At 40.8% G+C, this 15,981-nt stretch overlaps 1 protein-coding gene across 2 annotated transcripts in view; it reads right to left on the bottom strand.

Moving 5' to 3' along the window:
• ADAMTSL5 (ADAMTS like 5) overlaps window positions 1-15,981 on the bottom strand; it is a 161,845-nt gene that overhangs the window by 79,041 nt on the left and 66,823 nt on the right. For both annotated transcript variants that reach the window (XM_085849649.1, XM_085849648.1), the window contains exons 3-5: window positions 10,078-10,244; window positions 9,915-9,975; window positions 6,072-6,180 (exon numbers count right to left, since the gene is read on the bottom strand). In XM_085849649.1, the coding sequence (XP_085705775.1) occupies window positions 6,072-6,180; window positions 9,915-9,975; window positions 10,078-10,244 (337 nt within the window). The remainder of the gene's footprint in view (window positions 1-6,071; window positions 6,181-9,914; window positions 9,976-10,077; window positions 10,245-15,981) is intronic.

Genomic DNA, 15,981 nt, shown 5'->3' with positions numbered 1-15,981 from the left:
TCTCCTTACAAACCTTTGTGCTGAGACACGTCCACCTCTGCTGGAATGCCATGGAGGTCTTTATCTCAGCACGTAGCCGTAAGGTATACCATATTGTCCTCTGAGGAGATTTGCTTGGCTTGCGGAGCTGAGCCAACAGTTTGTTATAAGGAAAACACAGACAGATGACAGGAATGATTCAAGGGGTCACGAAGGCGAGGGGAGGAAAGTGGTTGCTCAGACACATATGGAGGAGAGGACGCAATTATCATCTCCTGAATGAACTTTGACACATGACCAATCATTTTCATACGGATACCGTGATTGCTTAACATTTACTAATGGCATAACTAGGCGACATTACTCCCAGGTTCTTGCAACTGCATATATAACTGATCTACTGTACTCTATGTTACAGACTGTTGGTTCTCCTAGAGCAGTTTCTTGGCCTTGGGTCAGGGCCATTGAGGGGAGGGGGTGGGGTCGTGGGGGGAGGAGGTCACTGCCTCAGGGCCCAGGGTCCATTGATGGGCTCAAGCTTCTCCTGTAACTGTAATTTTTATTACAAATTTAAGAGAGAAAGGGTGTGAGTGGGAGCCCCAAGGTTGTTTGCCTCGGGGCCCCTGCTGGCTCTCAATGCCCCTGCCTAGTGTCATGCTGGGTAGTTTTCCATCCCTCTCCCAGCAGTAGTTCGGGTGGGGAATTTGGGCATGGTGCTGGTGATAGCTCACCTACTCCACATAGAACACCATGGAAATTAACATCCACCACGTAATGTCGACAGATGGGATGCCAGTTTAACATTCATCCAAGGCAGCACACACATTGATGAATCACTGCCTGTGAAACACCAGGATGACAGTTTATAGCTGTGTTGGGATTCAAACCCAGGCTTGATGGCTTTGAGGTGAATCTGCGTACCTTTCGGCCATTCTGGCAGCATATATGTACATCTGCACTAATAAATGTCAGTGTGCCAGTGTCTCCTCCATAACTCCGAAACCTTGTAGCCTGAAACTTTGCACGCATACCAAGGGAAGGCAAGAGTGAAAAATGGGTGTTTGGGTTAATTAAAACATTCCTTTTTGAAGATAATTAAATTAACGGCCTTATTTAATTATATCCCTTATCAGGCGTATCCTTGGACACCTCACTCACATTGGATGGGGGTCCTAATTCGCCATTTTGTTTGGCCTGGTCAAACATGCCTTGATTTGGAAACACGATCTACTCTCGCGGACTAATTAAAGTATATAATCAAAATATGTCAGATTTGAGAATCAGATCTGGTGGATAAAATAAGTGTTAAAATCTGGAGTAAAATCCAAGAATTTCAACAAATTAGTGATTTTTATAACTTAGTGCATCGTACTGTGACCTTAAAAATCATATGAAAACGTTGTGGACTACTCACTACTGGTGTTTTGGTGCAGCATGACCATGCTCGGCCTGATACTGCCCACGCTACAGCTGCAACAATCGAGGACATGCATTTTGAGTGTCTTCCTCATCCACCCGACTCGCCAGACCTCACCCCTTCGGATTACCACATCTTTGAGCCACTTAAAGAGGTGCTTCTGGCCTCTCTGTGTGAGCTTCAATGTCTCTTGCCTGTTCTTCCTCTCTGAAGCTTGAACTTTGTCTGGCTTCTCTGTGTGAGCTTCAATGTCTCTTGCCTGCTCTTCCTCTCTGAACTCAGCACTTTGTGTCATTTTTCTGTGAGATTCGGTGTTTTTTACTTGTTCTTACATCTCTATCTTCATCCCATCTCTGCCAGGGTTTCTTTTGAGCGTTAGACCTTCCTCTCGATAAGACAATTTTTACTATTGTGTATGTCTCGGCATTTTGTACCCTTGTGGTGTTTGTTGTACCTTCAAGTGTGTTATAAAGCAAAAAGATAATGAGGAAATGGTGAATGCCTAACCATGAACCAATAAATTCCACATTCCTTGCCTCCTTCATGAACCTTGCCAAACTATGAACCATTCCTGTGCCTCCTTCAGTTGAACGTCAGGCATGGACAGCTGGTTCTTGAATGACTTGGGTTAAAAAAAAAAAAACTCACTGCAGCTGACCTCACCAGAAGGTGGGTGTATAATGTTTCAACACGCAGTAAATGACGAAACTACAAATGCCGAATCTCCAAATGTGAGGGAAAATTGCAGCATCTCATGGGTGGAAATTGAGAAATTGCTGAAGCCACAAATGTGTTTCCACATGGAGAAAGAATGGCATCTCACGGGTGAAATCAAAAAAAAATCTCAATTGTATCGAGATATTACAGAACCAGTGAGTGAGCTTCCATGCAGATAGAGACATAGAGACATAGAGACATCGAGACAAAGACTTCTTATGGGTGGAAAGTCAAAACTATAATTGGATTGAAAAATGTATGAAACCTCCCACCCACCTTATGTCACTTGCTGGGACCCTATAAGGTTCCACAGAAAGTTTCATGGTGCAAGCCCAAGATATGCATTTATATATATATATATATATATATATATATATATATATATATATATATATATATATATATATATATATATATATATATATATATATATATATATATATATATATATATATATATATATATATATATATATTAGCCTGGTGTGTTGGCGCAGTGGTTAGGGCAGCGGCTTGGGATACAAAAGGTCCTGAGTTCAAGCCCTGTTGAGCCACTGAAATAATACACCAGGGGGTTGACTCAGCCTGTCATCCTTCCGAGGTCGGCGAAATGAGTACCAGTATACTGGGCCGGTGTATACCCCGGTTAAAAATAGGTGTACCATATCCCTGTGTGTCGTAAGAGGCGACCAGGGTTGCGTCAGGAAGGGCATCCGGCGTAAAACATGTGCCAAATCACTATGCGGATCATACGGATGATCCGCTGTGGCAACCCCTAACGGGAGCAGCCGAAAGAAGAAGAAGAAGATATATATATATATATATATATATATATATATATATATATATATATATCTTCAATTAAAGAAGCATGCTGACTATGACATGACGATGACGTCATGTGCATAAATTACGCCAACACATCACCATCATATATGTGTATATATATATATATATATATATATATATATATATATATATATATATATATATATATATATATATATATATATATATATATATATATATATATATACACATGTGATGACAAAAAATGGAAACACCTGGGTAAATGAGGAGGAGGAGGAGGAGATTGGGACCATACTCTGTGCAGAGCGTTGGTGCTGCTTCAACAGTATCCTTGGCTATTGGGCACAATCCTGGACGGGTCGCCATTCCAACACAGCACACCAGCATGCTGGCACTCATTTTGCCAACCTCGGAAGGATGACAGGCTGTGTTAACCCCACCTGGTATTAATTCAACAGCTTCACGGGATTTAGAACTTATGACCCTAGGATCCAAAGTCTGTAGCCCTAATCGTTAAGCCAACACCAGGCATATGGTAAATGAGGGAGTATATTGAAAGGAACGACTTCCACACAGGTGTGGCCCATCTGGTAATGAAGCAAATAAAATCCTAGCTTGCTTCGGGTCATGTATAAAACTTTTGTTCAGACCTTGGTGCCAATAATTATGGCTAGCATCCCTGCAAGAGGAGACCTCAGTGACTTTTAAAGAGGGGCGATTGTTGGGGTGTGTTTGGCAGGAGCTTCAGTGACAAAGACAACTCAACTTGCTGATGAGCAATAGTGTTGAAGGTCATGTCGGCATGGAACTCCGAGGGAAAAATATCATAAGCAGACAGCAACAGTGGGCAGAAGCACATACTCCAGGATCGTGATATCGATGCATTAATTTGAAGTGCAAGGTGACGCAGGCAAGCAACCAGTTCCATCAAAAACTGTCCACTGAGAACACAGAATGGGACACCACCGTCAGCTTGCAGTGCACAAACAGCTCATGACATCTGGCAATGCACGTTTGCGAGTCCAGTGGTGCAAAGAGCACAGGCAATGGATTACCGAGCAGTGGGGAAATGTGATATGGTCAGATGAATCATTTTTCACCATGTTCTCAACAAACAGATGACTGCATGTGTGGCGCCAACCTAAAGAACTTCTACAACCATGAGTAATTAGTTCCAACAGTGAAGGGTTCTGGTGGTTCTGTAATGTTGTGTGGTGCATTTTCCTGGCATGGTTTGGGTGGAGTCATTCAAGGTCAATGCCAATGACCATTTAATGGTACTGAGTGATCATCTTCACCTCATGTTGCAGCATTTATTTCCTGCAGGGAGAGGTGTCTTCCAGGATGACAATGCCCCCATCCACAGAGCATGTGTGGTTGCCCAATGGTTTGATGAGCATGACGCTGATGTTATCCATATGTTAAGGTCCTCTCAATCGCCATATCTGAACCCAAATGAGCATTTATAGGATATTCTGGAACGACACCCGAGACAGCGTTTTCCACCTCCATCAAACAGGTGTGAGTTGATTGACTTTCGAGTGGAAGAATGGTGCCGCATCCGTCCTGCAAAATTCCAGATGCTGGTAGACTATATGGCATGGCGCATACAGGCCATACTCACCGTACATGGTGGTCCAACGCCCTTTTCAGTAACTTTACATTGGTGTTTCCAAAAAACAATTGTCCACTACCTGTATATGTATATATTCATTCCAAAAGTAATGGCCTCATGTTTTTTTCAGGAAAGAAGACACGTGCAGTTGGTGATACTTTATGTCAACCTTCCGATACACCACAGAATCAACTCTCCTATACACCATCGGCCACTGGATAAATGAAAAGCAACCTTTCTGACCAGCCACGCAGCGGTCGGTCAGCCATAGCCATGACAGCAGACATCATCCAACGCATTGACGACGTGATTCAGCAGGATCAACACACCACCTCTGGACAATTATCACAGGATATGGAAATTGATGCAGCCAGTGTGAGCAGAAAAATCAACAGTTTGGGGGATTCAAAAATTTGCACAAAGCGGGGTGCCTTGACAACTGACACCTGTACACCGACTCAGCAAAAGGACATTTGCTCTGAATTGAGGCAGAGGTGGAGGCGTTTTTGTCAAGCATTGTCACATGCGATGAAAGCTGGTTCCATCATATTGAACCAGAGATGCAGCAACAATATATAGTCACACCACCTGAACTTCCTACAAAAAATAAGTGTCAGGTTGTTCCTTTTATGGATAAAGTGATGTCTACTGTCTTCTGGGATATGAAAGGAATTGTCCTGGTGGACATCATGCCTAAAGGACGGACAACAAACTCAGAGCCCTACATTGAGACACTGAATAAACTAAAGACGCGTTTGTGCCAATTCCGACCTGATGTGAACAATCGCCGACATTGTACTACTTGCTATCTTTGTGCATGGTTAATGTTTTGGCAGGGGCTCCAAAACTGACGTTCACATGTCCAAGTGTTCATGTCATATGTGAAAGGCTGTCTTGGACTATGAAGGGCAACCATTATTCTTGGCTAAACGAGCTGCTGAGATGCTTTCTTCCAATTTGAGCTAAGAAAATCAGGAAAGATGAATATTATCATAACATTACATTGCACTGCATTGAATAAGTGGAAAAAAAAAACCCAGTGAATTTGAGTGTGATGAACAGGGAACATTCAATTCAGTGTGAATGGGTTTATGTCATGTTTTTCAATTCCAGCACAGAATCTCTCCTTCTTTCTATGTCTCTCTGACTTGTCAAGAATATTCTTCTTCTTGCATATGGGAGCTATAATTTTGTTTTGACACGGCTATGCCGCTGATTTTGTGCCCCGATACCAGTCGACTGGTACTCATTTCGCCGACCTTGGAAGGATGACAGGCTGAGTCAACCCCACCTGGTATTAATTCAGTGACCAATGGAACTCAAATTCAGGATCCGAAGATCCCAAGCCAGCCACTCAAGCCGCTAAACCAACACCAGGCTTGCTAAGAATATTGACTGTACATCACAAGCAATCAAAGACAAAAAACAGCAACAAAGAACAATTAAGTGCAAGAAATTTGGAATGCACCTTGTTATATTTCACCTATTACAAAACACACCACACAAAAAAAACAAAACAATCACTGTGGTTCACCTCCATGGAAGGGTACCCATCTGAACGTTCCAGGCTGGCCACGGATGGGCCTATTGTCGAACAGAGAACACTGCATGGCTCTGAAATCCACAGCTCCCAAGGCGCACTCCTGGGGATTGTAAAACACAACTTCACAAGCTTGAGCGGAAGAGCAGAGCATGCTTGCGAGAGGATAAGCCAAAGTCAAACAGCTTTTCTGGCTCTGCTACAAGCCTACAGCATTTGTTCTCAAAGGAAACAAGAAAATCATTCAGGACGGCCACATGTTTGCATTTGCATATAACACGAATTAAATACCGATCATTCATGAGAACAGCAGTCTTTCACATGACTGGGGTTAACCTGATCTTATAAAGGCTCAAATGTATCCTGTATGTGTATCCATAAAACTGGTTTATTAACGTCACCTCTACAGTGGAACATTGTATTACTGGACATAGCATTCTACACTGTAGAACAAACCGGACCTGGCACCTTCAAAATTCCATTTTGGTGATCCTTCAGAATGGTAGGCTTCATATACAACACTTACAAGTTCATATACAAGTATCGGAATTCTCCAAAGTATCTCATAAATATCTCCGATGATTCATCACGAGATCTGATCGAAGTCCGAGGAGAATCTCATCAGATTCCACAAAAAATTGTTAGCAACGATAAGGGTTGAGAAATATTTTTCCTTGTAAAAAAAAAAAAATATTTCACACTGGCGCTTGGGTATGGATACCATGTTCCTGACAACTAGAAGTGTCCGTTTGTAAAAGTTGTTTTTGTAAACATGGGGAAACTAGAACAGCACTTGGGAGAGCGCATCCCTCCGCCAAGATGAACAGTTTACAAACTTTATATTATGTATCCAACTGAAAGGCCGGATCTGGATCCAAACCGAACAAAAATCGAATCTGTTTGTTGTTGCCGCACACCCAACTCATTCACCAAGTTTCATCTGAATCCGTCCACAACTTTTTGACATATTGTGCTATTAATTGTTTTGTCCCTATCTCTCAATGGTGAAGAATCACTAAAATTCTAGTATACGGATTCAGAGCTTCACCAAAATCTAATAATATCATCCATGTCACATTCCCAACCTCTCCGCCAAATTTCGTCCGAATCCGTCCACAACTTTTTGACATATTGTGCTATTAATTGTTTTTGTCCCTATCTCTCAATGGTGAAGAATCACTAAAATTCTAGTATACGGATTCAGAGCTTCACCAAAATCTAATAATATCATCCATGTCACATTCCCAACCTCTCTGCCAAATTTCGTCCGAATCCATCCACAACTTTTTGATATATCATGTTCATAGAAAAAACAAACAGACAGACGGGGTGAAAACACAACCTTCACCACCTTAGGTGGCGGAGGTATGAAAAAACTTCTGGAGCGATAAAACAAACTTCTTCGAGTAATATAACAAACGGAAATTCATGACAAGTCTGAAGACGACGATGGTTCACGAGCGGTATTTGACGATGTAGATTGTTTCAGAAGTCAAGGATGAGACAATGTGATAATGTTTGACCAAGTTATAAAAATGATCAACATGATGTGGTACGAGTGACAGGTTAGTAGCTGCAAAATGTCAAAAACCCGCTTTCGTTCAACAACTTTCAAAATTTGACCTTTGCATAACCTTTAAAGGTCACAAAACAATGTTGTGGACATTAAAATAAGGAAACAGGATACGTGCTTTCGCTTATTGGAGTTAGTTCGTCGAAGAAGGTCGAAAACCCGGTTCGATTCCCACAATTTTGAAAATTTGACCTTTGTGAACTTTAAAGGTCAAAGGTCAAGGATTATGACCTTTGATGCAAAACTTCCTCCGGGACATTCCAGGAACAATATAACGTCATATAGGCTATATGGCATTTCGCACTCCTCGGATTATCCATACTTTGATGAAATCAGCGTAAAAACAAACTTGAAGGTGGCGCCACGGGCAAGGTGTTCGAGATAGAGCAAAATGGTTGCAAGACTTTAGGTGGGGAATGACCTCAAGATTATGTAAAAAATAATATTGCCATCCTAGCTCTCAAAGTTTGGGCGGTCGTATGATTTTTATGTCAAAATTCGCAATTTTCTAATTTCCTGACCTTGAGCTTGGGACAAAAATGAAAAATCGAGCTCCATGGGGCTATGCAGGTGCCATTGGGCTAACCAAATATCGAAACCCCTGCCAGATTCGACAAACCCCTCGGAGAAGATGCAAATTGAAATCGGCTACCCCCTAAAAACGCATGTTTTTTATGGGCGTGGCTCCGCCCATAATTTGCGCACCACGCCCATTTTCAGGAAAAGACAACTAGTTCATGATATAAACCTCCCATCAAAATTTTATCAGGATTGGATCAAAACCCACGGAGCTATGCTCGGGTCAGACAGACAGACAGACAGACCCATAACGAATATAGCGGTCACTTACTGACTCGTGAACCAATTATTTCCACATTTTGTTGAAAGTGAAAAGATCTGATGCTTGAGGATTACAAAAAAAATAACAACACCTGTCCAAAAAAAAAAAGAGAGGGCTGTCAGCATGTTGGGGCTATCTACCTGTAATGGTTGGAGATTTCCTGATTACGAAGGTTCAACAGTTCAATAGACAAGTAAATGGAAGCATCGGGAAGAATAGGGCACAATTTTCTGAGATTGGTAAGAAAATTTGTTTAATTGTTTTGTGTTCACAAGGCATGTCCTGGATATCCATCATTGCCATTGTTGTATTTTTCTGCCTGTTTCACTTATTTCAAACAGACCATCTGATTGCTCGTTAGTATGATTAATGTGCGAGCACGGAAGGCTACCCCTTCACAAGTTACCTTCTTCTTTTCTCTCTCTCTCTCTCTCTCTCTCTCTCTCTCTCTCTCTCTCTCTCTCTCTCTCTCTCTCTCTCTCTCTCTCTCTCTCTCTCTCTCTCTCTCTCTCACTGTCTCTCTCTCTCTTTTTCTCTTTCTCTTTCTCTTTCTTTTTCTCTCTTTTTCTCTTTGTCTCTCTCTTTCTCTCTCTCTTTCTCTCTCTCTTTCTCTCTCTCTCTCTCTCATTAGGTAATGGCAGATATCTGTCTGTTTAAACTTCTATCCTGTGGGGTTTTCTTCAATCGACTTCATCCTGGATTATACACGATTGTTTTGCAGTCTGGCAGGATAGCCGAGAGGTATGCACACTTGCCTAGAGCTGTCTAGCCTGGGTTTGAATCTCGGCCGAGCGAAAAGCTGTCATCTTGTCACAGGTGTTTCGCAGGTAGGGCGAGCCATCAATGCGCGCACTGTCTCTCGGATGGACGCGAAGCTGGGTGTCCTGCCTGCCAGTATTAGTTGGTAGATGTTAAAGATCCCACCGTATCCTTCGAGAAGAGTGCGTGAGTTTATCACCAGCACCCTGACCAAATTACAAATTCCTGCCCTAACTTTACTTCGGCGAACATCAGGCTGGGCCGGCCGATTCGTGAAAGACTTGTGCCAAGCTTTACCCGGATGACCCCATGAGAATGTGTGAATAATTGTGGTCGTTAAAAAGAAACAAACAGTTTGGAAAGTCAATTAAATCCGACGAAGTGCTTTATTAGTCCCCCTACTGGTTTCACCGGAGGGGACTGTAGGTTTGCTCTCTGTCTGTCCGTCCGTCCCACCTGTGATTTTTCAGACTTTCCCCCCCCTCCCCCTAAACCCCTTAAGATATTCAACTGAAACTTGGTGCATGGCTTTATTGTGGTAAGTTTCAGGGCGTTTCGTCAATTTTTCACAGAGTTATGCCCTTTTTGGACTTAGAAAATATCACATCGGTGGGGGCACATGTATTGCAAATAAAATGCAAAGTGATTTTCGATCTCGTTTTACCTTAATGTTGCAAGCACGATATTGTCGTTCATCTCCTTGGCAGACCCTGGTACCCAGAAACCTGCACGACAACGATATTCCGTGCGAGGAATACCCAGTTGAGTTTGAGCAGACAAGCCACAATGTCAAAATCATGAAACAAAGTGATTATTATGAAACTTACCGTGAAAGACAGCGACGATCCTGCGTCGATACCCCTCCGCCGCACGTCATTGAACATGGACTCCAAGCTGCCCAGTTGCTCCACTGTCCACCGGAAGATGCTGCCCAGTGAGACTGTGATGATACCAAATGGCTTCCAATGTTGTAACGGCTCCACTGGGGACTTGCCTGTGGTTGTTAAAACATGCAGAAGAGGTTCAGTTGTTGTGTTTAATAAAACAATCAGTAAGAGTATGTTTTAAAAAAACAAGAACAACAAAACCTGATCGTTAACAATATTTTTCACTTTACATACTTATACGCAGAAATATCCCAATAATCAGCAAATACAATCTTGACTTTACTTGATTTACACATTAATTAATATATTTATTGGCAGGTGCGACAATGGCCGGCCCATGAATGGCAAGGTGACCCTCTCTCTCTGTTCTCAACATGACTGGACAAGTCGTTATTCCATTTTATTGCTCACATTGTGTCTTTATGCCTGGTGTTGGCTTAATGGTTATGGTGGTGGGCTTGGGATCCTCGGATCCTGAGTTTTAAATCCCACTCAGCTGTTGAATTAATACCAGGTGGGGTTGACTCAGGCTGTCAACTTCTGAGGCTTCTGAGGTTGGCAAAATGAGTGCCAGCTTGCTGGGATGATTGAGCCATTCGAGTATCCTGCGTCGGAGTGGTGACCCATCCAGGATTGTACCCAATAGGCCTGGAGACTGCTTAGGCAGCACCAACGCTCTGCACAGAGTGTGGTCCTGATGGATGGAGGGATGGATGGATTATGTCTTTGCTTGTGGCTTTTTCGGAAGTTATTGATCCTCTCAATTTAGACCATTGAGCAACAGTTGTCTGATTTATTTTTGATCAAAGCATCCACATGCTAGTGGTGTGGATGTTCTGACAAATTAAAATACTGCGGTGCTTCCTTTTTTGGCCCAGGGTCCATTCAAGTTTGGTAACATCACAGTCACAGTTGTGCAACTGGTCAAAAGATTTTCACTCACTTTCTGACAATGATGTTCAACCCTCTCCATCCATTAAAGGTTCAACCTTTCCAACTCGAACAATAAATCTACTGAAGAGTTTCTGGCTCCCAGCTCTGTTTCTTTATCAGCAGGGTGGAGAGTGTTGAAGGAGGGGGTGACCGGTGTTTGCGCATATGTTTTTTTATACATGGTCGAAGGCTGGTAATGGAGCTGACACACACATACACACGCATACACACACACACACACACACACACACACACACACACACACACACACACACGTATATGATACTGACAATCCAAACACAGCCACTGAGCTTGGGGGGAGTGCTGTCACCTCTTGGGATACTCTGGGTACCGGCGATGTCCTAACAATGGCATTGCATTTGTCACCGCACTTAGTGGGGAATTTCCTCCTCCCCATGAATTCCAATCGATGGGGATTGTCCGTTCTCTATCTTTTAAATGCTGAACACCAAGCAAGGAAGCAACCCGTTTCATCTTTTAAGTCGTTGGTGCGAATCGGTCAGGGTTTGAGCTTGAACCGCTGACTTCCCAGACTCAGAGCAGATACTCCAACCTTTACACCACTGAGTCTGATGTTCATTATTCTAACAGCTTATTTTAGAAATTTTTTTGAAAATTGTAATCGATGCTCATATTTACCTAGTTGCACGGCAAGAATGCGTGTTCCAGTCAAGTCCTTCGACGCGGCCATTTTGGATACACAGCAACAAACCTTTTTATCCCAGCTCGGACACATGATCACAGAGTTCACCCGCCGACTGTCTCATTCGCTAAGCATCAGACGTTTCCACACAAATAACTGCCTTGAAGATGCACTGGCTGCTGTCTTCGTAAGGAACCGTTCGCAAAACTATTCAAGTCATTTAAATATGGTTCGTGTAAGTAAATTATTTTTTACATGAAAGTCTTCTCTTAAGAGTTGGAAGTATCCAGTAATAGACAATTCATGCTTCAGGATATTAGAGAGGAAACGTTTATAAAGGAGATAGGAATGTAATGAGTTTTTTTTAAAGGCAGGATGAAAACATCCATCACCACAGTCTTGGTAATAATATAGTTGATGGACTTGTGACTTAAGTAACCATTGAAGAAGAGAACGCCATCATATTAACCAGACTCAATTATGTTATGGTTAGAGTGTCTGCTCTGGGTCTGGGAGGTCAGTGGTTCAAACCATTGCTGAGTCATACCAAAGATGTAAAAGATGATATGTGCTGCTTCCTTGCTTGATGCTCACCAATTAAAAACGATAGAGCACAAACAACCATAGGTTGGTGAACATTGTGCAAGTTTGATGGCCCTAATGACATCCTCCTGGGTTGAAGTTCCTGGTAAGGGAATTAATGTTATAATTTTATTATTACCCCACGCACGTGAAGTGAAAAGCAGGGTGAAGCAATTGGTTCGCTTCTGTCTGTCTGTCTGTCTGTCTGCGTACATACATCAGTTTATGATCGAGGAACAAGTTAATTTAAATTGTTTGTTATATTTTGAACACTAATAGGAAAATAAACCTGTAGTTTAACACTACTTTGGCTCTGAATTCGTCCCGATCACGCGTGTGCATAGAGGAGTGAGATAATCTTTTTAGTCTGCTGTCTGGCAGTTAAACAAAATTGAAAATCATTGCAAACAGGAAACTTAATTTCTGAAGACGTTATAAAGGATCCATACAACAGGCACGAATAACTAACGGAACGTGTTAAACAAGGTGTTGTAAAAGACGATGCATCAATGGCGGTAAACTTCCAAAAAAAAATTTCTACAACTTTTAAAATCCTAATTTTATTCCAATTGAATTGTATACTTAGAGGTTGTCGAATATGAATCGTCTTTTTGGCACTTTCACAACCCTTCCGTTTAGCAGGACTTTGGCAAAATATTGCGGCATGTTACATCATCTTGACCAATCAAATTTACGGCTCGTACACCACCCATGTCCTTATTTCTCAAGACAGCACATTGCAAGGTATTCTATGAACTCTCTAGTTATATATGCTCGAGTTTTGCGGTTTTCATTTCTCGAGCATCAAAATAGTTAACGAACACAACTTATAACAGTATATTTCCTCCAATCACACTGAAACGGAAGGAAATACCACATTTGCATCAATAATCCATCTTGAGCAAAGGGCACGTCGCTCAACCCTCCAACACAAACTCAACACCGTTTCTGGAGTTCACACCTAGCAAGTACGGCATGGAGGCATGCAATTGAGGGAGGTGGGGAACAGACAAAGCCGGTCCAATTACACATTCACTTGCCCATCGGTGGAGAGGATGAATGAATAACGCATTCAGGGCCGTCTTAACAGCATTGAAGGCCCTGGGCTAAGCAATGCACTGGGGCCCCTACCGACCCACTCATGGGAATAACAAGCTCAAATGAGCTAAGATCCTCGTCCTCTTAATGATGACGTCATAAAAACGAATATGACATCATTGTGATGTATCAGGTTTGCGATAAATTATCTGTGCTAATGCCCGGCTTGATTCCCGCAAACAAAATTCAAACAGCTTGCCTAGTTTCGGAGATAATGGTATAGGCGATTTCCATTAGCGGTGATATTATGACGTCAACTTTTTTTCTCGGAAGAATTTCCAAAATCGGAGATGGTTACTGCCTGCGCGTGGGCTTTCTGCATATACGTGGCAAGTTTCACGAAGATCCGATGAAAACTCTGGGTTCTGAAACAAAAAATGTCAAAAACTAGGAATGACGTCATAAAATTGATATGACGTCATAGTGATGTATCATATGTGCGGTAATTCATCTCTGCTGATGCCCTATTAGATTCTCGCAAACAGAATTCAAAAAGCTTGCCTAGTTTCGGAGATAATTTTTTTAGGCGATTTCCATTAGAGGAGATATTTTGACGTCATAACTTTTTTTCTAGGAGGAATTTTCAAAATCGGAGATCGTTACTGTCTGCGCAGGGAATTTTTACATATACATGGCAAGTTTCAGGAAGTTTCGATGAAAACTGTAGGCTGTGAAACAAAAAAAGTCCACAAGAACAATAATGTGAGTAAGACAGAGATCCTCCACGAGGATCTAAAAATGTAAACGGTCAATAAAATTAAGCCTATAGATTTATTGGTACTTTCAACAAAATCAATGTTTAAACATTAAAAAAAACATGCTGTAAAGCAAGGATTAATCAACACAAACTTTTGAATAATATAACATCAGCCTTGAAAAACACAAACATTACAAATATTTATGGTATAGCATTTATTTATTGACAGCATACATAGATTAAAAAAAATATTGACTGGTTAACTATTATTTATATGATTAATCTGTATTAGTGCTTATTTCGTTACTGTTTTGAAAAAGCACCTTATATCAATCTGGTTAAAACAAAATCAAACTAGAGGGGGAGCACTCGGGAGAGTGCAAAACCTCCGCCGCCAATACTGCTGGGTCACTCAAGTGAACCTTATATCTTATTCATTAAATATGATATCAACAGTGCTGACAGTTATAGTTCTTTTCTCCAACATTTTTTTGGGGGGTGAGGGGGGGTTGGAAATCACTTAAAACATGTAGAAATGCAAAAAAAAGAAATCGAAATTTTGTTGAAAAAAAAGTTGCAAAATTTTTTTTTCTCTAACAATTATTTTGGGGGAAGGGGTTGGAAATCACTTAAAACATGTAGAAATGCAAAAAAAAAAAAATTTCTCTAAATTTTTTTTTCTCTTACAATTTTTTTTTTGTGGGGGGGGGGGGGTTGGAAATCACTTAAAACATGTAGAAATGCAAAAAAAAAAGAAATCGAAATTTTGAAAAAAAAGTTGCAAAATTTTTTTTTCTCTAACAATTATTTTTGGGGGGGGGGGTGGAAATCACTTAAAACATGTAGAAATGCAAAAAAAAATTTTTTTTCTCTCTAACAATTTTTTGGGGAAGGGGGTTGGAAATCACTTAAAACATGTAGAAATGCAAAAAAAAAAATTTTTCTCGAAATTTTTTTTTCTCTTACAATTTTTTTTTTGGGGGGGGTTGGAAATCACTTAAAACATGTAGAAATGCAAAAAAAAGAAATCGAAATTTTGAAAAAAAAGTTGCAAATTTTTTTTTCTCTAACAATTATTGGGGGGGGGGTGGAAATCACTTAAAACATGTAGAAATGCAATAAAAAAAATTCCCTTTTTGGGGGGGTAACAATTTTTTTGGGGGGTTGGAAATCACTTAAAACATGTAGAAATGCCAAAAGAAAAATTTTTTCTCTAACAATTTTGTGGGGGAGGGGGGTGGAAAGCACTTAAACATGTAGAAATGCAAAAAAAAAAAAAAAATTTTCTCTAACAATTTTTTGGGGAAGGGGTTGGAAATCACTATAAAACATGTAAAAATGAAAAAAGAAAAATCGAAATTTTGCGGAAAAAAAACTTGCGATTTTTTTTTTCTCTAACAATTATTTTTTGGGGGGGTTGGAAATCACTTAAAACATGTAGAAATGCAAAAAAAAAATTTTCTCCAACAATTTTTTGGGGAGGGGGTTGGAAATCACTTAAAACGTAGAAATGCAAAAAAAAAAAAAATTCTCTAAATTTTTTTTTCTTACAATTTTTTTTTGGGGGGGGGGATTGGAAATCACTTAAAACATGTAGAAATGCAATAAATAAATTTCCCTTTTTGGGGGAGGTAACAATTTTTTTGGGGGGGGGTTGGAAATCACTTAAAACATGTAGAAATGCCAAAAAAAATTTTCTCTAACAATTTTGTGGGGGGGGGGGGGTTGGAAATCACTTAAAACATGTAGAAATGCAAAAAATTCTCTTTTTTGGGGGGGGGTAACAATTATTTGGGTGGGGGGTTGGAAATCACTTAAAACATGCAGAAATGCAAAAAAATATATATATATTTCTCTAACAATTTTTTTT

Source organism: Eptatretus burgeri, chromosome 12 (genome assembly GCF_056783735.1).
Source record: "Eptatretus burgeri isolate ZD-2024b chromosome 12, Ebu_testis_v1, whole genome shotgun sequence".
In the NCBI taxonomy this organism is placed as follows: domain Eukaryota; kingdom Metazoa; phylum Chordata; class Myxini; order Myxiniformes; family Myxinidae; genus Eptatretus; species Eptatretus burgeri.
Note: the sequence above shows the minus strand (reverse complement) of the source record. Positions and strands in the feature narration are given on the sequence as shown.